Source organism: Lobosporangium transversale (assembly GCF_002105155.1).
Source record: "Lobosporangium transversale strain NRRL 3116 chromosome Unknown BCR41scaffold_64, whole genome shotgun sequence".
NCBI classification, from domain to species: domain Eukaryota; kingdom Fungi; phylum Mortierellomycota; class Mortierellomycetes; order Mortierellales; family Mortierellaceae; genus Lobosporangium; species Lobosporangium transversale.
The window spans coordinates 98092-118387 of NW_019029042.1; the positions used below are offsets into that span (position 1 = coordinate 98092).

The 20296-nt window shown below is 42.3% G+C and overlaps 8 protein-coding genes across 8 annotated transcripts; 6 read left to right on the plus strand and 2 right to left on the minus strand.

The window, feature by feature from the left end:
* Positions 1-178: 178 nt before the first annotated feature.
* On the plus strand, positions 179-1837 carry BCR41DRAFT_375287 (hypothetical protein; the record flags this gene model as incomplete). The annotated part of the gene is made up of 1 exon (XM_022026935.1): positions 179-1837. The coding sequence occupies one exon, from the start codon at positions 179-181 to the stop codon at positions 1835-1837; it is 1659 nt and encodes a 552-aa protein (XP_021876072.1).
* A 290-nt stretch (positions 1838-2127) lies between these two features.
* On the minus strand, positions 2128-3847 carry BCR41DRAFT_342611 (MEMO1 family). Its single transcript, XM_022022296.1, has 6 exons — positions 3776-3847; positions 3564-3669; positions 3371-3439; positions 3116-3228; positions 2709-2961; positions 2128-2593 (listed from the first exon to the last, which is right to left on the minus strand). Exons 1-6 carry the CDS (start codon positions 3822-3824, stop codon positions 2206-2208), a joined length of 978 nt encoding a protein of 325 aa, XP_021876073.1. The 5' UTR covers positions 3825-3847; the 3' UTR covers positions 2128-2205.
* A 432-nt stretch (positions 3848-4279) lies between these two features.
* BCR41DRAFT_363604 (hypothetical protein) lies at positions 4280-5660 on the plus strand. The gene is made up of 3 exons (XM_022025909.1): positions 4280-4800; positions 4912-5160; positions 5337-5660. The coding sequence occupies exons 1-3, from the start codon at positions 4306-4308 to the stop codon at positions 5544-5546; spliced, it is 954 nt and encodes a 317-aa protein (XP_021876074.1). The 5' UTR covers positions 4280-4305; the 3' UTR covers positions 5547-5660.
* A 33-nt stretch (positions 5661-5693) lies between these two features.
* Positions 5694-7681, plus strand: BCR41DRAFT_363607 (hypothetical protein). The gene has a single exon (XM_022025910.1). The coding sequence runs from the start codon at positions 5777-5779 to the stop codon at positions 7538-7540; it is 1764 nt and encodes a 587-aa protein (XP_021876075.1). The 5' UTR covers positions 5694-5776; the 3' UTR covers positions 7541-7681.
* A 150-nt stretch (positions 7682-7831) lies between these two features.
* BCR41DRAFT_375291 (hypothetical protein) lies at positions 7832-10636 on the minus strand (the record flags this gene model as incomplete). The annotated part of the gene is made up of 5 exons (XM_022026936.1): positions 7832-8431; positions 8532-9391; positions 9492-9916; positions 10258-10341; positions 10488-10636. 5 exons carry the CDS (start codon positions 10634-10636, stop codon positions 7832-7834), a joined length of 2118 nt encoding a protein of 705 aa, XP_021876076.1.
* A 2586-nt stretch (positions 10637-13222) lies between these two features.
* BCR41DRAFT_363611 (hypothetical protein) lies at positions 13223-14336 on the plus strand. Its single transcript, XM_022025911.1, has one exon. It carries the CDS (start codon positions 13247-13249, stop codon positions 14162-14164), a length of 918 nt encoding a protein of 305 aa, XP_021876077.1. The 5' UTR covers positions 13223-13246; the 3' UTR covers positions 14165-14336.
* Positions 14337-15625: 1289 nt separating this feature from the next.
* BCR41DRAFT_363613 (hypothetical protein) lies at positions 15626-16391 on the plus strand. Its single transcript, XM_022025912.1, has one exon. The coding sequence runs from the start codon at positions 15725-15727 to the stop codon at positions 16094-16096; it is 372 nt and encodes a 123-aa protein (XP_021876078.1). The 5' UTR covers positions 15626-15724; the 3' UTR covers positions 16097-16391.
* A 1701-nt stretch (positions 16392-18092) lies between these two features.
* Positions 18093-19713, plus strand: BCR41DRAFT_212083 (PIG-X protein). Its single transcript, XM_022019966.1, has 2 exons — positions 18093-18144; positions 18254-19713. Exon 2 carries the CDS (start codon positions 18462-18464, stop codon positions 19629-19631), a length of 1170 nt encoding a protein of 389 aa, XP_021876079.1. The 5' UTR covers positions 18093-18144; positions 18254-18461; the 3' UTR covers positions 19632-19713.
* Positions 19714-20296: the final 583 nt, after the last annotated feature.

Here is a 20296-nt window from a genome sequence, read left to right on the forward strand (position 1 = left end):
ATCATCACTCAAACAGCTTTCAGTGAAAGCGGGAAAAAATAAAAAAAAAATTGAGCAACAGGGGGATTGTACTTTGGACTTTGGGGTGGGGGGGAAGTTTAGAGAGCATGGAAACAAATAGGAAGATGTTATCTGAGCCTGACTTTTTGATATTCGTTTTCTTCCCATCCCATTGGACATGCATGGTTCATTTACCATTCCCATAGAGGAAGATATGATGCTGAATGAGCCAGCAGCACCAATGGAGTTAGATACGGATCGTATGGATTTAGATCTTATGACAGGAAATCCACAGGCGAGCCATCAGCATCACCACCATCATCGCCATCACCATCATCACAACCATCACCTATTGACGGAAGATCCGATTCTGGCACTCCATGGTGCGCGTCATAAGCGAAAGATGAAACTCCAAGACCTTGCCTTGAGGGAATCACGGGACCCGCAGGGTCTCTTGGAGCAACCAGAGATTATAGACAACAAGAGGCGTCACGGGGATACACCCGCTAAAGGAGTCAAGAGCAAACATTCCTATAAAGACTATCTTCCTGGAGAAAAACGACTCAAGGTCCATAGAGAGTATAGGGATGATGGCACAGAGTCTAAATTGCGCAAGGAAAAGGAGAGGTCCGAAAAGTTGCAAAGACTGACTCGGGTACGATCCGAATCACGAGCCTCTTCTCCACGCGGTTCAACTCCAGCCACTCCTGTTGACAACACTCTTACGGAAGATGGGCCTTTTGCTTTTGGATCCCGCCGCCAGCCAGCCGAGGCCAGCCCAGCTACACCTACGGGTACAGGCCGCCCTCGGCCCTTTATCTGCGAGATCGAGGACTGTGGTAAACGATTTGTGGATGCTCTACAGCTTGAGAGGCACATCGAGCGCCATGGGCCCAAGGAGTTGGAATGCGACTTGGATATGTGTGGTAAGCTATTTTCGTCCCTCATGTTACTGCGTCGTCATCAGTCCATGGTCCACAAGCGACGTTCTGAAAAGTGGGAAAATCCACCCGGTATTACAAGACAACGTCCTGGTCGGTCCAGGAGACGCGAACCTCGGATTGTGGCTTCGGGCGATGTTGTAGATCCTGTCGAACTAGACCGCAAGACTCGAACTTGGGTGGAGGTAGAGCAATCTGGTGGAGACTACAGCGATGAAGACGATGGTGACGATGAGGAGATAACGACGCGAACCCCTACTAAAAAGCCAAAAGAGTCTACGGAACTTAAGCAAACCAAGCAGCCAAAAGCGGAAGAGCGCAGCTCCACCAAAGGAAACATTAAAAAGAAGCTGGTAGCTAAAACCGAGGACATCAAGAGTGGAGCGGATGTTGATAGGGCAGGTCGGTCGGATGATGGCGAGCATAGTGCTCGCCAAACAAAAGGCCAAGAGGATAATGGCAAAGCTGCACCTGCAGGCCCTCGGCCACGACCCTTTCATTGTACATACGATGACTGTAAAAAGGTTTTCATTGATGCCATCCAATTGGAACGCCATTTGGAGCGTCATGGGCCTAAGGAGCTCGAGTGCGGCATTGATGGATGTCGCAAGAGATTTTCGGCGCAAATGTTACTTCGGCGACATCAATCCATGGTTCACAAACGTCGTTCACCCGCTGTGCCTGTCTCCATTAACAAGGGGTTGCATCATCAAAAGGCTTCTTCTACTACAGCGGTAGCTACCAGCCTTCTAAATCCTTCAACAGCTTGGCCTTTATCCAAGTCCGAGGCCAAGTCTTCAAGTCCATCGCTTCAGTCTTCTAATGAAATTGCTCCACTGTCTGCACCTGCATCTGCTCCACGCTCTCAAGGCTATAATGAATCTGGCAAGAAATAAGCTCCATTTTTTTTTTTTTTTTTTTTTATTTTTTTTATATCCTTTTTCCTTTTCTTTTCCCCTCCTAATGTAGTCATTCATCATCTCTACTAATTTGTTTTCCCATGCTCGTACTTCTTTGTATTTTCTTTTTTCTCTTTTTTTTTTCGTTTTCTTTTTTCTATTCTTTCAGCTTACCAATTTAGTCTTTCATTCTCATGTCATTATAAATGTTAATCTAATAAAAGTTCCTTTTCGAGGGGTTTACTGACAGATATTTATTGATTTCATTAGTTTCATTTGCCCTCATTGCAGCGTTTAATATTTATTTTTATTATTTTGTAGCTCTGAAGACAAGGATGAGTGAACATGAAAGAACATCTACTGTACTACTGTTCGCGCTGAATAAATGCTGAGGCATAGGAAACACTGGAATCTGAAGCCGACTTGACACTACTCGATTGAGCATAGTGAACAAATCGAGTTCTATATTTCTTGATAGATTCCGAGGCCTTGGCCTTGGCCATATCATCCTCCAATGCCGCCAAGAGCACGCCAATGGGATGTCGTCCACAGATGGTGTTTTTGGTCCTATTCAGATACCTGCAAAATGTCGAATGGCTCTGTTGCTCAATCTTCTCCATGCCTTCATGATCAAGCCTACGAATGGACTCAAAGATCTGGGGATCTGTAGGATTCTGTGCCCGGCCTGCTCCAAAATATTGGGTTACCATTCCATCGTTGTTAGCATAATATGTATAGTTGAAGCGTTGTCCCCTGTAGTTGAAAAAAAAAAAAAAAAAAAAATAATTGGTCAATATTTACAATACAACACAAGCACTATCCTCGTTATACTATCATGATTATTGTTTTAAAAAAGAGTTATACTTACCAATGACAAAAGTCGCTTGAGACAATAAAGAGATTCTCGGGATCATCCAGGAACGGAGCCAAGAGTTTCCCGTACTGTTTCTCTGAGGTCTCTGTCAGGGCGCCGACTAGAATAGGAATGATAGTGACATTTTCCAAGTGGTTTTCAAAAACCTTGTAAACATAGGGTAGATGCATTTCAATGCTATGTTCATCCTCGTCCGTCTCCTGAGACATGTACCCAAACTGGCCTGTCTTCTCCAATGTCTTGTTGACTACATATTTCGTAGTCCAAACAATCATAATAACAAATAATAAATAAAAAAGAGTATATATACTTAATAAAAGTTCTCTAGACTTATCTTCTCGTAAAACTGAAGGATCGTCTTTCATCATGTATGCTTTTTCTGGTTTTATACACGTTTATACCTTCTTGATTAATGATTAAATCTCCCAATGGCGTGTTGTATTTTGGGCACTTTGAGATGGCACATCCAGGCAGGTAAACATGGTGAGATGGTCCAAGAATAAATACACGTTTGCTACAAATTGAAAAAGTTTTTTTTTTTTTTTTTTTTTTTTTTTATTTGAAAAAGAAGCACAAAGTATTTTTTTTTTTTTTTTTTTAACTCCTCAATTTTACAAGTAACGCATTATAAAAAAATAAAAATAAAAACAACTTACAAAGCGTCTGGTTGTATGCACTTGTAGGCATACCCCGCAGCTGATCCACTGAACGAATATCCTGCATGACTTTTTTTTTTTTTTTTTTTTTTTGGAAAAAGATAATACATGTCATGTGAGTTATTATGTTCGATTTCTTAAACTGCAAATACTTCCTTTAAGCTTTCCTTTAAGCTTTCCTTTCACGACTTACGGAGCAATGATGGCACGAAGGCCCTGGATAGGGTATGCATCGCCAGTAGAGGTTGTCTCCCCTGCATCAGCCAACCATCGTGTCAACTGTTGGTCAAGTTCCGGTCCTAGATGGTCATACAAATAAAAGTCATATGCATTGGATTAATGGTCAGAAGTCCAAAATATATAACTTGGTTAAGCAATAGATAGGAAAAAAAAAAAAGGATTTACCTTTAGACTTGTACCAGGAACCAGCATGGGTAGCTTTTCGAACGCTCATTTTTTTTTTTTTTTTTTTTTTTTTTTTGTTTTTTAACAAAGTTTGCTAAAAGTTGGTTGCAAATATCCTTTTGAATCAATTTTTTTTTTTTATTCTTGTCAAGTCTGAACAGAATGAGGTTGAGAGATTGGGATGAGAATGAAATGAGAGAAAGAAAAAAGAGAAGAAGAATGCGTGCGCGGCTTTGTTCCCCTTTCTCCCCTTTCTTCTAGTCACTGTGTTTGTGTGGGTCCTTTGTCTGTGTCATTCGTATTTTCACACGTCTCATGTAAATCATCATATCATAATGATTATAATAAAAGAAAAGGGCTCGATTGACATGTCCAAGCTTCGCCCTTCAGTCGTGCGCGAATTGAATTTTTTTATTCTATTTTGCCACTGATTGTGATGGTTTACAAGATGCACAGGCGCTCAATCTCACTTTTTTTTTTTTTTTTTTTTTTTTTGTTTGTTTGCGGTTTTTTTTACTCGAGTTCGATGAATGAGTCTCGAGCAGACCCATCACGAGTTTGCCATCGTATGCGGCATTCTGCAACAAGCTTCCATTCCCATCTCTAACGCCATTCAGTTTGATCAACAATGGACACCTGCTTACCTTCAACAATGCTTCCAATGGACCGATCATCTTTTCACAATGCTTTACTCAACTGAAAAAGAGGCTTATTATCCTGAACCAGTAGATGCTGTGCAAGCAATAAAGTCATTCCTCAAGCTACTTGAAGAATATGACGAAGCTGACAATAACGACAATAAAGATGCTGAGAATAACAAATGGATTGGTAATCTCATCCATGCAAGAGGACTATTACCTTCGGAAGACGAGTTGCGAGACCCTTCTGTGGCATTACGGAGAAGGTTGCTTAGAAACCCTGGGTTATCTGATACTGCAAGGATGATCATTCTCTATAAATGTTCCGATTGCAGCAGCAACTCATTGTCACGGGTACAACCAGGCTCTTTGAGGGATGATACTTTGGTAAGTGCAGAGTTTTATGCGTGCATTTGTATATGTATCCAAGTCGAGTAAGACCGCTTAGTAAAAAGATAAAAACTTAATCTGTTTGAATACTTTTGATATCACACATAGTCCATAGTAAATGAAAATGCGATGGATGAACTTGTCGAGGGTATTCGATCTCATTTCTTGAAGCTGGAAGATATGAATCCTACATTTTCAATACAGTTGCAGGGACTATCTAAAAAAACTATCGACCGTAAGGCCAAAGCTCGCGTTATTTTCCACAAGATCACTAATCAATCCAGCTTTATGAATATGGGCAAGATTATTCATGGCCTACGTGAGTGTCTGGATGTAGGTCCACGTTCAGAATCATTGGTATGGAAAAAAAAAAAAAAAAAAAAAAAAATCTCCGTTAAGACATCAAAAAATATCTCTCTTCGTCCATCCTAATTCATGTTAAAAAGAAGATTCTAATATGTGTAAAAAAAAAAAAAAAAAAAAAAAAACTCATTGTCATCCTTATTCCTTACCATTTTTGTGCATACATTTAGGAGATGATCAACCATCTATTGGAGCTAACCACATCTGTTATTCAACAGCAAGAAGCTGGTACAATCCCACATGATGCAATCAACCCTCATAGCCGTCAGAGCAACATCTCAAGCGACTCTAGTACAAGCACTAAGAATAATCCTCAGCTGCGCGTTGACTGGAAAGAGTTTGAACAAGAGTTGAAGAAGCTGAGGCAGATAGGCTCCTGATGGATCGGTATCTGTCATGTCTAGAAACAAAGCCACCCATGTGCCTGACTTTTTTTAAATGCTTGATAAAAAGTTTAATTGTCGTCAATCCATTCGTCATTCTTTTTTGGAAACCATTTCATTCTCTTTTTTTTTTTTTTTTTTTTTTTTTTTTCTTATTCTTCATTTGATACAAATAATAAACACCTCTCTTCTTTATTCTTTAAAAACCACCCATTCAAAATAACAAAATGGCCTGGGGAGGTGGTAACACAAACAGTGTCGAGTCATGGGTGAAGCGTCTACGCGACAACGATGCCACTTTCACGAGTCTCCATATCCTCTCCTTCCGACGTGTGACCTCCTCAGAACTCGGTCAGATCTTTGAAGCACTTACTCATAATGCCATCCTCAAGGAATTCTACGCCTCCGGACACTCGTTTGATGAGACTGCTGCCAAAATACTAGCCACCGCATTGGAACACAATACCACTCTGGAACGTCTTAACATTGGAAGCGACCATCTCGGTAATAATGAAGCCGTAGTGAAACTCTTGTCTGAAGGTTTAAGCAAGAATAAAGGCCTCCTCCGTTTAGATTTGGAGAACAAGGGTTTTGGAGGACATCACGAGACCAGTGTTCAATACTTGGCTCAGGCGTTGGAAAAAAATATCACATTACAGGAATTAATTCTGGCGAGAAACAAACTGACAGATCAGGATGTTCAAGTTCTCTGTCAAACCATAACTCAAGGCAACAACAGGACTTTACAAAAGTTGGATCTGTGTCTCAACTCATTCACAGAGGCCGGGGCTCGATCCATCGCCACATTATTGGCAAGCCAAAATCAGGCAGACGCAGGTGGTCTAAAAGAGATTGATCTGAGTGATAATGAAATCACAGAAGAAGGTGGTCGCGCTATCGGACAGGCACTCGAGTCCAATAAGGCATTACAGCGATTGAGAATGAGCTCATGTATGGATCCACCCTTACCGGTGGAGGAAGGAGTCGAAGACAAGATCCCTTTTGATGATGACATTCAAACTTTAAATCGTCCCCTGACATCAGAGCAGGAACGGGAAATCCGAATGGATGGTGATACTGTCTTGGAAACAATTGCCTCCGCTCTTAAATCCAACTCTACATTACAAGAATTGTGGATGGATTACTGTAACGTCTCTTCAATCGGAGCTGGATACTTGGCGGACGCATTACGTCATAACCATAGCCTCATCACTGTACGCATGCGTAATAATCGTATCGGGAACAGAGGCGCACGAGCCTTGGGTGCGGCCCTCACTCCTACTTGTAGCACGAGTACGGATGCTCAGTTAGGAGGAGATGAAGGACAGTCAATAGAGCCGACGCAAGCATCATTATCATCATCAGAAGGTGTAGCAGTAACAGCAACTAAATCGTATAATGCAACATTAAGAAACTTGGAGCTTGGATCCAACATGGTTGGCGTCCTAGGATGGCATGGACTCGTTGGTGCAAGATCGCTGGAGAGTTTAGGCTTGTACGAAAACCAGATCAATGTGCTTCATAAGGCCTTGGAAGAACAACAACAGATAAACCCTCCTTCTTCACCCAGCTCTGTACCCTCTACAACCATGTCACCCACAAATGCCCCCCCCTCTTCTTCTTCACTGAGTGCAAACATCCCCAATGGCGCCTCCTTTAACTCACAGCAGGCTCTTGAAAAGTTAATTCACCTCGATGTGGGTTGTAACGGTATCTCGCGCGAGGATTACACACAGTTGGGTGTATGTCTTATTAAAGGAATGCTACCCTCGTTGATCCGCTTGGAAATCGCAGGCAATGGTGATCGGTCTCGGGAGGCACCGCAACATTCTTCTCCTGGCCGTAACCATGATGACGATGAGGGGGAAGATAACCAGGAAGATCCTGATGACGAACAGGATGCTTGGCAGAGAGTCACTTCCAGGATCGAAGAAGCGCGTCCTAACCTCGTGATCCATTGGAAAGGTGCCGGAGCGATGCAGCAGGGATAAATATTAGTACCTTGACACCTAGAAGTCTTCAACTAGTGATAAAAAGCAAAATGTTATTAACTACATATCACCATCACTACTATTGCTGTAGTTATTATTTGCTCTAATGAATATTTCTGATAATAATGAATAATATATGCTTCCAAAATTTCATTGTTAAAAGAAGAAAAAAAAAAAAAACGAACGATAAACAAAATAAAATAAAAATGAAAACAGTAATAAAATAAAATAAAAAAATAAAATAAAAATATAAGGATAACAAAAGATACTATTTAGTTGTTCTGATCTCTTTTACTCCTCCTCGGCAGAGCGAAGCCACTCCACAAAGACGACGCACTTCTTTTTGAGCTCAGCATCAGTGGTTGACAGATCGTACCATGCCAGCATCACATCCTCTTCCACCAGCTCAGCATCATACAAGCCCTTCATCATAATCGGTGCCCTGGTCATCATGTTGGGTCGTTGCTTGACAAAAAGGTTTTCCCATGCGCGCATCAAGGTCATTTGATCCTCATTCGAACGCACAAAGTTAGCTAGCAACTTTTCTTTCTCCACCAAAACTTTCTTCCATGTTTCTACTGAAGCTTCAGTGAATAACGCAGCGATCAAAATGTGGAACAACTGAGCCTTCGTAAGCGCATTACGCATTTCTAGGCGAGTCACTTCCTTGATCTCCTCCTGAAGTTGCTGTTGCTGTTGCTTCTTATCCAAAGTACCCTCCTGCGACTGTTGTTGGTTATTCTGGAAGAATTTTTGCAAGTCTTGAATCAATTGATCACGTTGTGCCTGCTTAGAATCTGCTTTGGCAGCAACAGGAGTCTCTGGACGACGCAGCTGGAACTTTTCCATATCTTCGCTCGACATTTCAACTACTTTAGCACGAGGCTTGTCCTATATGCACAAACAAAATAAAATTAGGATTAACAAAAAAAGACATAATGCAGCTTAGCGTACGGCTGGTAGTCTGTTTATAAATCGTCTCATTTCTTACATCATAATCCTGACCGCGACGGCGACCGCTTGCAGACTTTTCAGACCCAAGGACAGGGGTGTTGGCAGGCGAAACTCCTCTCGGTGGTTGGGGTGACGAAGATGAAGCGGGTGTGGCAGGAGATGCGGCAGGAACAGCCATGGTCGCTCTGGGAGCTAGTACTGATCGGCTCAAACCAGGATCCTCAATACTGTTGGAGAGACCACGTGCCTGTGGAGCACGATAAGCTCCTGTAGAACTTGTAGAATCGGCCTGGGAGCGTAGGCCTCTCGCCTGTTCAAGAGCCTGAGGTGGACGATAAGGACCATCACGGTTCTCACGATCAGCGAAAGTTGAACGATAGGAGCCTTCGGAGCGGTTGGGCTTGTAGGGGCGATCTTCGGGATTATCGTTTCCCTGTTGGGCACGAAGACCTCGGTCCTGATATCCGTCTTGATTAGATCTGTAAGGGCGGTCGCCACTCTGACCATCTCTCGAGTAGGTCCTGTTCTGCCCATTATTGTAGCCCCCATTATTGTTACTATTGTTATTCTGATATCCAGCTCGTTGACGAAGTTCCTCACGACCATGAGCATAGGTGCATCTGTTGCCAAAAGGGCATTCACCCTCGTTCATGAAACGTTCACAGAGACGAGTCTTATGGAACTCATTCTCTGTTTGTTCACGTTTGGTACGATTTTGGTACGAGGCTTGAACAGCTGACACGGGCTTTTCCTGGTCAGGATTGGTTGGACGCTGACGCAATTCAGCTAAGCCGTGCGCAAATGTACATTTCCCATAATAGGGACAGAACTGCTCCGCCTCATACCTCTCACAAAGACGAGTCTTGTAGTTAGGATTATCAGCATGAGAGTTATTGCCTATGTAAAATAAGCAAAAAAATATCAGGTACACTGGTCATTATGAACTTGGACTTTTAAGGCCAAACAAGGAATGAAATATGATTATATATATAAATACCATTGGCATTGCTATGACGAGTACTGGTGGCATTGCCATCACGTTGCTGGTCACGATCTCTGTGGCCATGGTTGCTGCCTCCATTGTTGCGGCTGTTGTTATAGTCCCTAGTCATGGCCTGACGTTGAGAATCCAGTGGAAGAGCAATGTTGAGGTTCTTCATATTGGATTCGAGATTGTCGCCGCTATTGCCGCTGTTGTTAGAGTGGTTACGGTGCATTTTTGGTGGGGCAGCCGCAAAAGCCTTTGCCCTACTAGCCTCGGCCGCAGTAAATGCGCTACGGAGGACATCCTGCATAGTCCTATAGAGCGCCTTGTCAGTTGCCTGCTGCAGGCTGCACCATGCGAACTGAGCACCCTCGCCTGTGGGAAGGACCTTGGCACTGTCTGTCAGCTCAGCAAGGTAGTAAACAACACGCTTTGGTCTACATGACGATACAGTAAAGAGAGGTAGATTGGTAAGCTGATGCTTTCGAGGTTCAACGGATTGTATTGAATGTAAACCACGACAATGCACAATGACAATCAGTGGTTGATTGCAAAAAAAAAAAAAAAAAAAAAAAAAGAGAAAGAGAGAGAAAGAGAGAGAGAGAGAGAGAGAGAGAGAGAGAGAGAGAGAGAGAGAGAGAGAGAGAGAGAGAGAGAGAGAGAGAGAGAGAGAGAGAGAGAGAGAGAGAGAGAGAGAGAGAGAGAGAGAGAGAGAGAGAGAGAGAGAGAGAGAGAGAGAGAGAGAGAGGGAGAGACATGCCTGGTTCCAGAGAGGTACTTGATCTCAGCACGGAAAGAGTCTTCAACCTTCAAGTCATAAACAGACAATCCAGTGATCTCCAGGGTCTCGCGCAAGGCAGCTCTATTGCGGCAAATCAAGTGAATTGTTTGTTATTTAATCCTTTTCTTTATCATTCATGGAAGTGTGATCGACAGAGCAAATGTAATGATTCAGACTTTAATTGCAAGTGAATGTGGGCCTAACATAATGCCGGCTATTGTTCTTACTTGAGCTCGTCTTCATCGCCAATAACTCTGCCCTTGGGAGCAGTCCAGTGTCGTTTGTGGTTAAAAGAATCGTTGACTAATAAAATCTCTGTTGAGTTCCGCTGATGACGGTAAATGAGGATTCCAGTTTCGTGCAGGGACTTGTCCATTGAGAGGAAGAGCAAGGAAAGAGAAAAAAGAGGAACTCGACTTGAGGCGATTGAAAAAGAACAAGTCAAAAAAAGGGAAGAAAATAACGATGTTGGCTCCCACGCTTGTTCTGTCTATTGCTGGTATTTCTTTCTGTTTGGTGGTAGGAAACGCTGAGACAATGAGGGGTAGTTCGGGGATGAAGAAGGATGAACTAAAGAGAAAAAAAAGCTCAAGCAGGTCCAACAAAAACTGAGTGATCTTGCTTTTGAGTGGTTGCGATAAATGTCGTGCGGTAATTTTTTTTGCTCGAAATGTGGCTTGTCTATAGATATCCTCATATTTGAATATTCAATAAAGAACGAAGGATTCTAAGCGTTGAAAAGGATGATAATCCGTAATAAAGAAATTTGTGGAAAAAGATTTGGCAAAGTACTTGGCAGACATGGATGTCATTATTAAACTTCAATAGCTTCGGTTGTACCAAACGAGCATCTGCTGGTTGTCCTTACACGTATAGAATTGCATCGAAAATGCAATATGAATACATTCATATAGTAGCTATCGAAGTAACTCTTCCTGCTTAACAACTCAACATCCCTATATCATGGCTCCCCCCTTTATGAAACCGTGGCCACGGACCTGTGTCGAGAGGTTATTGTTGATGACTATTCTCATTATAAACTACGTCTCTATCAAACTGAAGTGGCGGGCCACATCACTGCATACGAATGAGGGATGAATCCGGGGACCAAGGGGGATACTATTCCATTCGTGTGCCTTCCCCCATATTTCCGATATGAAGACCTACTTCTCCAAGATAATTGTGTATCTTTCATATAAGTGTTTGAAGTAAGGATGAGAAAATGAAGATGAACTCTTTGAAATAAACTCATATCTATTAATGATGCCCCAACATTCATGACTTAATAGAAAAAAGAAAATTGCCCTCAATCTTTTCAATCTTTGCGTGAAATTGAAAAACAAAAAGTAAAAATAAAAAAAAATGCAAGAAAAAGTCCAAGAAACGAAGGAGAGAGAGATGAACTGCGGAAGAAAATATAATAGGAAGTAGACAAAAGATAAAAGAATGTGCGTAGAAGGGGTTGGAAAATCTGCATGGGCTTGGAATGGGCTTCACGATCCTCTGATTGTAAGGATATATCTCGAGTTGGGTCCGGGGAAAATACTAACTATAGGGAGCTATTTACAAAGATGCCGAGACCGGCCACAAGGAAGTGTAAACAAGCGTGATCAAAAGGAGCCATACATGACGCGTGAGCTAGGATTACTAGGAATACTAGGATTACTTGGGCATCACGAATAAAGGAACAATCTGTCAGAACTGTCTAGTGAAAGCGGATGTAAGCAAGGCACCCCCCATCCTGTCTCCAATCATTCTTTTCCAGCATGAAAATAGACGAATCCACAGATGGATAGGAAACCAACAGACAGACCAACAGACCCCAACCGACAGAAAAAAAGCAGATGGAATGCAGGTGTATAGATATGCAGATATGCAGATGTGCAGATATGCAGATGTGCAGATATGGAGGGACAACTACCGGGTCTGAAAGATTCTTTCTCCTGTAACTTCTACCAATCATGCCGAGGTTAGAATTGCTCAGGCTCGGCAGTCGATCAATTATCCCTGTCCCTAGATTCTAAATCCAAAAACCTTGTTGTTTAGTTCAGTTTGTCATTGTATCCTCACTTCCCAATATATCAGTGAGTAAAATATATCATCTCGAAGGTCAGGATTCTTATTGAACGCGTTTCAGGCATCATTTTACGTGGAAAGAGCTATTCATAACGACACAGTAAAGAAGGGCTTCTTTATAGGCTCAAATTCATGCAGGTCTGCAATAATAGCATTGGAAGCAGGGGACAAGGAAGACAAGGATGAGTAACAGGATTAACTTTCATACAATCCTGTCTTTCCTTGCTCAAAACGAAGGCCTCATCGGCTCCTCCTCTTCAAACTAAAGCGAATGACCTCTACAGAATTGAAAGGAAGGAAGTATCGAGCTACTAACCTGATGCATGTTTTGATTCTTCGTTCTCTCTCCTTTGTCCCAGTGCCTCACTTTCTGCACCCGTCAGTTCCCCGATCATCTGTATTGACTGGGTCCCTTGTGAAACGTTGAAGACTGCTCACCAGTCTGTTTGAAAATTCAGGAGCGGGGGTGACGACTCACCCGCCCACTAGGTTGAAGCATAAAAGGAGAGAACTAAGCGGTCACTCTTTCTTCAGCACTTACTCTTCCCGCTTGTGATTTCTTTCTTTTCTTCTCCCACTTTTTTTTTCAATTTCCTTTTTTCTTAACCAACATCTCTTCTTTAAGATTGTGATCCTCAGTACTGACGGATCTCTCACCGCATTCAAGCAAGAAACGAAACAAAAAAAAAAAAATAAAAGAAAAAAATAAAATAAAAAGAGTATGTGTGAGAAAGGGAGAAACACGATCTTTCATTGTAACTCAATATAGTGTACTGTTTCATTGCCATTCATCTTCCACTGAATATAATAGACCACCCAAGGCCACATTCATTGACGCATCTGTGGTCACTACCCCCTTATTTCCTTATCATCTTCCTACAGTCAGATAGCATACACATTGATCTAAGTCATGCCAAACTACGTTTCATTGACTGAATCTCAGAGAAGGAAGATTGCAGTCTTCATCACAGAGTCTCAACAGCAGGCTCAATTGCAACAGCAGCAGCAACAACAAGCTCCTAATAATGGCGACGACAATTCAGCTAGCGGTAGTCCTGGAAATAACCAAGTTGCGCCCATAACAGGCAATAATTCCATATCCTGCAAGGAAATCGTTCAGTTCTGCAAGACTCGGTTTGGCCTCACCATCTCATTATCGACCGCCTCCAGGCTTCGCTCCACAGCTACAGAGCGCCTTGCTACAGAACTGCTTAACCCGTCAGCCAAGCGTCATCGGTCTGTCAAGTTTCCTGAGTTTGAAAAGGCTTTGGTCCAGGAACTGAAGGCACTGGAACAGGAGCAGCTTCAGATCCAACAGGAGCAGAATCCCGACCTCAATCCACTAGTCGCTTTTGGAGATCCATCTCAAGTGCCACCAGTCATGTTACTGACGAGCGAGGCGGCTATCACACAGGTTGCCAAGGGAATTGCAGAGCGTATGGGTATTCCCCCAGCAGAACTGGGACTGACATCTGGGTGGTACCATGGTTTCAAGAGGCGCCATGGTATCAAGCATCGCCAGTTCAAGCCACGACCAGGCGTCAACGGAAACAATGGGAATGCAGCATCTATTGGTTTGAGCGGTCCCACATCAGCTTCGGCTGGAGCCACTGGTGCGGACGATAATTCGAGCGCCATGGAAACGGGTGAAGGAAGTGATGGGCCGGATGGAGTTGATGTCGATGCTGACGAAGAAATGGAGGATGTACAGGATACTGCAGATGTAGGCGACTCCAAGATATCGGGTACAATGATAGCCATAACAGCAGCTGAAACTACATGCTATACTAATCGGGGGAACACTGCTTATTCCACATCCAACCATTAATTCTTTTTCTTTTGCCTTTCATTGGGCGTACATAAAAAAATAGGTGATGGTTCTTCATCGGCACTTCTGAACATATCAAATATCATTTTGACTCCTAAGGACCCTCCAACCTCCAGTCTGAGTCGTCGGCCCGAAGTGAAGAAAGTGACAGCCGCTACTGCGAATGACGCTCTCGATGTAATCTCTGAGTATCTGCTACAGAATGGACAGATTGGAGTGACCAAACTACCATTAGTCAAGGAACTACGAAAGTTCTTGCTTGAGCAGACAGAGATTGAGAATAAGGCCAAAAGTAATGGTGTACCATTGAATACTAAAGCTCCCGGTGTCTTTGGTATGATGCGCACCTATTCATTTTGAGAGAGTCATTGAAATGGCAGTAAAGAATGAAAATAGCTAATGCTTCTTTTTATCCTCTATTTAATCATCTGGTCTTTAATGTAGAGAATACGTCTACAGCCACCAATCCTGCATTGCCAGCTCAAGCTTCGACTTCTGCATATAGTCCAACTCCTGTTAGTGGATCTGAGGTGACCGCTTCTTCCGAGAACACCACCCAATCTTCGTTGAATCTGCCTGCGAACAATCTTACAACCATGGAAGAAGTATATAAAAGTCACCAACAGGAGCAGCAGGTACAGCAAGAGCAGCAGGTTCAGCAAGAGCAGCAGGTTCAGCAAGAGCAGCAGGTTCAGCAAGAGCAGCAGGTACAGCAAGAGCAGCAAGAGCAACAAGACCAAGACCAAGACCAAGACCAAGAGCAGCAAATGCAACAATAATCTCTCATCTCTATCCCTACCCCAAAAAATAGTTTGTTGGAAAATGCCTTTTTATCATTTGGTTTCAATGTGGAAACACTAATAAACATAACATTTTCGGATTTGCATAATTGCACATTTTCCAAATTGAACATGTCCGAATAAATTTTGAATCCGAGAGACATCCAAATTTGGAGAATGTTTCAGTTTATCCGTTTCTACTGTCCTAAATATATTTGTGAGTGACAGCATTCTTGGTGAACCCTTTTTTCGACCATTGAAGATAGCTTTGAAGGCGAGAGGGTGTGTCAAAGTATATATATATGCTGGGTGTCTGTGTCTCTCTAAGAGGTGCACTTAACAGATTCTAACGAGCTATATTAAAAACAAAGTCTTTTTTAATAAATGGATATGATAGTTGGAGGGACTGACAGGAGTTGACTATCCGAAGCTGTAGTCCGACGTAATTCTTGTGTGGATTGAATAGGCTATGTTGTTTGAGCGAATATTTGTTTTTGGCGAATATTGTTTTTGAGCGAATATTTTCTTATGCCATTAAATTTAAGCATCCCGATTCTGTTTGTTCACAGAAACATCATCGCGGGCTGTCCATGCCATATTAGGAAGATGAATCAAGCACGCTAATTGCCTGGTCTGTGGTCAAGATCCAGAATTTTTTTTTTTTTTTATGCAACTGAGACACGGCTAATAAAGCCCAAGAGCTTGGTGATCACCTGGTTGTTTCTCTTCGTTCTATGCGTTTCGGTTTGTTTATTGCTTAATACTTATTGCCAGTACTTTAATGCTTACGTTTGTATTTGTCCATTGCAGGTATATAAACTGGCCTCTTCTCCTTCCTCACTTTCTTCTATTCACCAACATCTTCATCAATCACTTCAACAACCGATATCACTACACAACTACACAATTTCTAGTTCTACAACTACAAAACACACTCGTCCTCCACTCCTCCATATCAATAACAAACAACACATTCAACATGTTGGCCCAATTTCTTAGACAATCCATGCGCGGCATGAAGGCTCCCACCGAAGTCTACCCTCTTGTCGCAGTCGTCACTGGTGCCTCTATTGGCGGTTCTTATATGGCGTTGCGTAAGCTCGCCACAGATCCCCACCTTCGTCGTCATGTCTCCAATGCTCACCGCCAGTAAATGAATCAAAAATATGTGCGGATCCATGAGATTTTATTTCAAGAATGACCAAGCTTCGCGGGTACAGCGGTTGTCATGATTCTTTTATTTCGCAAGCCTGCAAGTCTATGCCCCTAATGCTGCAATACAACCTAGAATGTTCCAATCCCTTCATCCATCCGCGGTCATAGTTCTTTTTTCCCCTTTCTATTCGCTTATCCAATTTTCTTGATCAAGCACCTTGTAACATACTTATGAAAAAGCGACAGCTTTGTAAATAATAACACCAAGAATAAAAAAATTTACTCGATGAAAAGTAATGTTCTGGATTGAATATGTTTGTAAATATATACATTGATTGCCATATTTTAACGAGCTCTTAAAAGACGTTGTTCTCAATGACAACACCGCTGCTTGATTACCTCTTCCATCTTCAATCGTGTCGTAAACAAAGCCAGTACCTTATCGTTTAAATAAGCGATGGAGGATTACTGCGGTGACAAAGCATAGTTCGATATAGCCAAACATCATCTGCCAATGATTGTGGCGATCGAGCAAGTGCTTGGTGCTATTTTTCTCTAAATTCGTTTGCGCTGATAAAGATAAAAAAGTAGAACTCTTGTATGATGTAAAAACACTTCATGCAATGTGTAATGAATTACTTCAACCTATAAACGGAGTGGTAACTAGGCGCAAATGGTTCTTTAGACTATGACTATTTAATAGCGAGCTTTGACAATGTTGTGGTTAATAGGCAAATGACTACAGGTTTATTAATACATGTTTTTACTTCCATGCTTCCATGGACATAGCCTGAGTGTTTCGGTGTCTACAGCCGTTTTGTTAAGTCTCGATTGTTGTATATCTTCCCTCGTTCCACATGCAGAAACCTGTGCTTATTGTGCTTATTGGGATCCTCATATGCAAAGCTATAAAGTGGCAGATTGTGTTCAGCTCCACACTTTACCGATATATTCAGTATTGTAAGATGGAGCTTTCGATTAATCTGTCAGCTGGACTCCAATTGTATCAAATAGATCACCATCCAACTTCTCTGGAGCAGCGTCAATGATCCTGCTAAGATCTGCACCTCGTTTCCCCATGATAACATGCTAGATGGAGGAACACATAGAACGATATTAAGAGTGGAGCCTTGAACATCGTGTTATTTTACTGAAATAGCTAATGGCCACGTGGATTTTGGAAAGTTACCCAAAGTCTTCGAAGAGATTCCTTTCCATTGCCTGTGCCTTTCATTGATTCCGCACTACATAAACGTTTAAAACCGGTAACGTCCCATACTCTCGCTTCATAGACATCGTTTCATTCTTGTCTAATTCACTCTATAAAATACTGCGCATAGAGACGTCAATGTACTAGAGATCCCCTTCGTAAACATCTGGTATTGTTCGGGGGCTTGTCCTAAAATTTATGGAGCCACATTTACGCGCCCTAAAATCGACGCGTTCCCAAACATGCTTTTCAAGACATCAGTGGTACCAGAGTTGATCAGATTTCATCAACAGTTTCATCTGTAATACACTTTCATCCTCTTTTTCTATGGTTCCGATGTTGAGCTTGTCCATCTCAGTAACTGCTTTACTCGCTCTAAGTACTGCTGCTTCTGTCACATCTCAGCCAGCCACTACCACTCCTCTACATCTGTTGCATCACCGCCATTCATTCATCTCGTCTCTGCCAGTTGAACCCTCAGACGAAAATTTTAAAGTTACAACGCATCAAGTTGAGGTCGTAGACCTTGTTGGCTTTAGGGAATGGGAAGTCAAAGGATCTATCCAAGCCTTTGCTAAGGCTTCTAGAAAGGTGTGGACCGGCCCATGGATTTGATTGCTGCGATCCGATTGACATTTGCTTTGGAACCGACATATAAGCTTATCTTTTTTATTCATTTATTTTTTGACACGCCTGATCAAGAGCATTCCAGAGGCAAAGTTAGACGCCAACAATAATACAAAGGTCCATGTTCAATGGTACTATGACAGAGCACCTCTACTTCGTCCACCATTCACTCCAACTTTTATTCCGGGTTTCCATTTAGCAGTGACAAGGTAGGAAATAAGATAACTGAAAGTACAAAACTGAGCACCATCCTTATCCTATTCGAAATTCTTGTTTAAGATGACATTCATACGAACCTTGAATCTTTAAAATTACTAGCGAAGACCTTACATCCACCTGGAGAGAATACTGCCCAATCCTTGCAGAACTGATAGGCGCAGTAAACTGTCAGGAACAGAATGAGGATTTGCAAACAGAAGATCCAGGGACCAACCCTATTCGGGCTGAGCACTTAAGCCTTATTTATAAACACCATTATGTACACAGAGCTCAAAAACCCACAGGATTTGTGTCGCCTTCTTCTGTCATGTCCCTATTGATATCCGGAAAGCAACACCAATCTGGGTCGCTTGATGACCCGCCAGCTCTAATCGACATGGTTTTGTCAAACGGAGATATCAACATAAAGATGATTTGGCCAGCCACTGGGAATAGTGTTCAGGTCTCTTTTAATGAACAGACAGATATAGCGGTTGAGGTTGGATGGTTCTATCGCGAAGTCACAGAGCAAGAAAACACGATCTATGACCATTACCTTGGCGCAACTGTCAAGATGGAAGCGCAGGGCGAAGTTGTCAGTGAAGCTCTGCTTCAAACACGCTCACCTGTGTTTCCGCCCCACAAACGCGAAGCCTCAACAAAAGAGATTAAGATCCCAGGACATGGGTTCTCGTCTACTATGAGCCCAGCGCAAACTCTTCACCCACACTCAATAACGACCATTCAGTCAAATCCATATATTACCGACACAACCGCTGGCTGTGAGTTGCAAGTCCTACATGTATTGCCGCCAGGTATCTTTGTGGATCCATTCCAGCTAGAAGGTCTCGCACCAGAAATTGGCGAGGTGATAGTTTTTGGAGAAACTGATTTGGAGAAACCTGTGGGCGTAGTTTCTGGATGGGGTAGCCTAGTGATGGTTAAAGTGCAGCCCGAGAACTCTAGTAAGGCTTCAAGGTGGATCGCAGGGAATATGACGGATTCAAACGTTGAGAACAAGAAACGATCAGAACCATTACGCTATTCATCTACTGTTGATATCCCAATGCATATGCGATACCAACCTCCTGTATCAGAAGGGAATGCTGCGACGCACGTGGATGTGTTAGTGCCTTGGCCACTTGTTGCATGGGTTTGCCCAGTATCACTTTCTGGAGACGAGGAAGCATCAGCTACTGCAGCCAAGAAGCTATTTCATATTCCACCTTTACCGCTCAATCTTCTTTTCGGTTTTAAAGATAAAAAGAGCAGTGTTCAGAGCGCAGAAGAAGGCTACAATTTTAGGTTCTTACTACCAGATCTTATTCCAAGTCAATACCCTGTGGCCCACGTCTCTGTCCCCGTGGGACGATTGGATGACCTGTCGGTTGTGAGAACAGCGACATTTGCACTGGCAGGGGCAGGTACTTTGGCGGTTGTCTGGGCGCTAGTTAAGGCAGTCTTAGTACGGTCTTCTGCAAAGGGTAAAATGGATTAATTCGAAATAAAGATCTATTGAGAGAAAGTCGAGTGAACAATGAAGAAACAAAAATAAAAAAGGGTCCTAGGCTGTTTTCTTGGAGCAGACAAGTTAATGTTGACCTGAATATGATTGATCCTTTGGCTGATGGTTATGCCACTTTACGGTTCTACAAAAGGACCCAAACCTAACAATGGTTGATGATATATATACATGTAGTAACAATGACGAAAACAAAAAAGAGCCCTAATAAAGTTGTTCTCGGCGTGTTTCTTTTTCCTGAACTGTGAGCAAGGAACACATGTTGGCGATGGTGAATAACAACGATAATAACAACAACATCAACAAATAATAATAATAAATAAATGAGAAGACGAATAGATGAATTGCGATTACACGACACAAAAGATTGGGTTATCTTCATTATTATTGTTCATTCCATTTAAAAAATTAACCCTTTGTTGACCATTTTTCAAGACATGTTCATGTGTCAAGATACTCAAGATAAATACCAATGAAGTTACAACTTCTTTCATTGCTTCATACCTGAAAATATTATACACAAATGTATGCTATATATATGTATACTTTGTGTTGTTGAAGGAAGGGCCATGCGAGACGCCCAGTTTCTGACGATCTATTCCCTCTGCTGGTCTCTAGTATAAAGTTATCTTTTCATGATC

Bases quoted from the DNA above. Each gene is read 5' to 3' on its own strand.
- BCR41DRAFT_342611 (XM_022022296.1), bottom strand. From the start codon at position 3,824: ATGAGCGTTCGAAAAGCTACCCATGCTGGTTCCTGGTACAAGTCTAAA. The intron at 3,229-3,370 runs GTAAGTTGTTTT...TTCAATTTGTAG, and splicing joins TGCATACAACCAGACGCTTT to CAAACGTGTATTTATTCTTG. The intron at 2,594-2,708 runs GTAAGTATAACT...TTTCAACTACAG, and splicing joins TCAAGCGACTTTTGTCATTG to GGGACAACGCTTCAACTATA.
- BCR41DRAFT_363604 (XM_022025909.1), top strand. From the start codon at position 4,306: ATGAGTCTCGAGCAGACCCATCACGAGTTTGCCATCGTATGCGGCATT. The intron at 4,801-4,911 runs GTAAGTGCAGAG...TATCACACATAG, and splicing joins CTTTGAGGGATGATACTTTG to TCCATAGTAAATGAAAATGC. The intron at 5,161-5,336 runs GTATGGAAAAAA...GCATACATTTAG, and splicing joins GTCCACGTTCAGAATCATTG to GAGATGATCAACCATCTATT.
- BCR41DRAFT_363607 (XM_022025910.1), top strand. From the start codon at position 5,777: ATGGCCTGGGGAGGTGGTAACACAAACAGTGTCGAGTCATGGGTGAAG.
- BCR41DRAFT_363611 (XM_022025911.1), top strand. From the start codon at position 13,247: ATGCCAAACTACGTTTCATTGACTGAATCTCAGAGAAGGAAGATTGCA.
- BCR41DRAFT_363613 (XM_022025912.1), top strand. From the start codon at position 15,725: ATGCTTACGTTTGTATTTGTCCATTGCAGGTATATAAACTGGCCTCTT.
- BCR41DRAFT_212083 (XM_022019966.1), top strand. From the start codon at position 18,462: ATGTCCCTATTGATATCCGGAAAGCAACACCAATCTGGGTCGCTTGAT.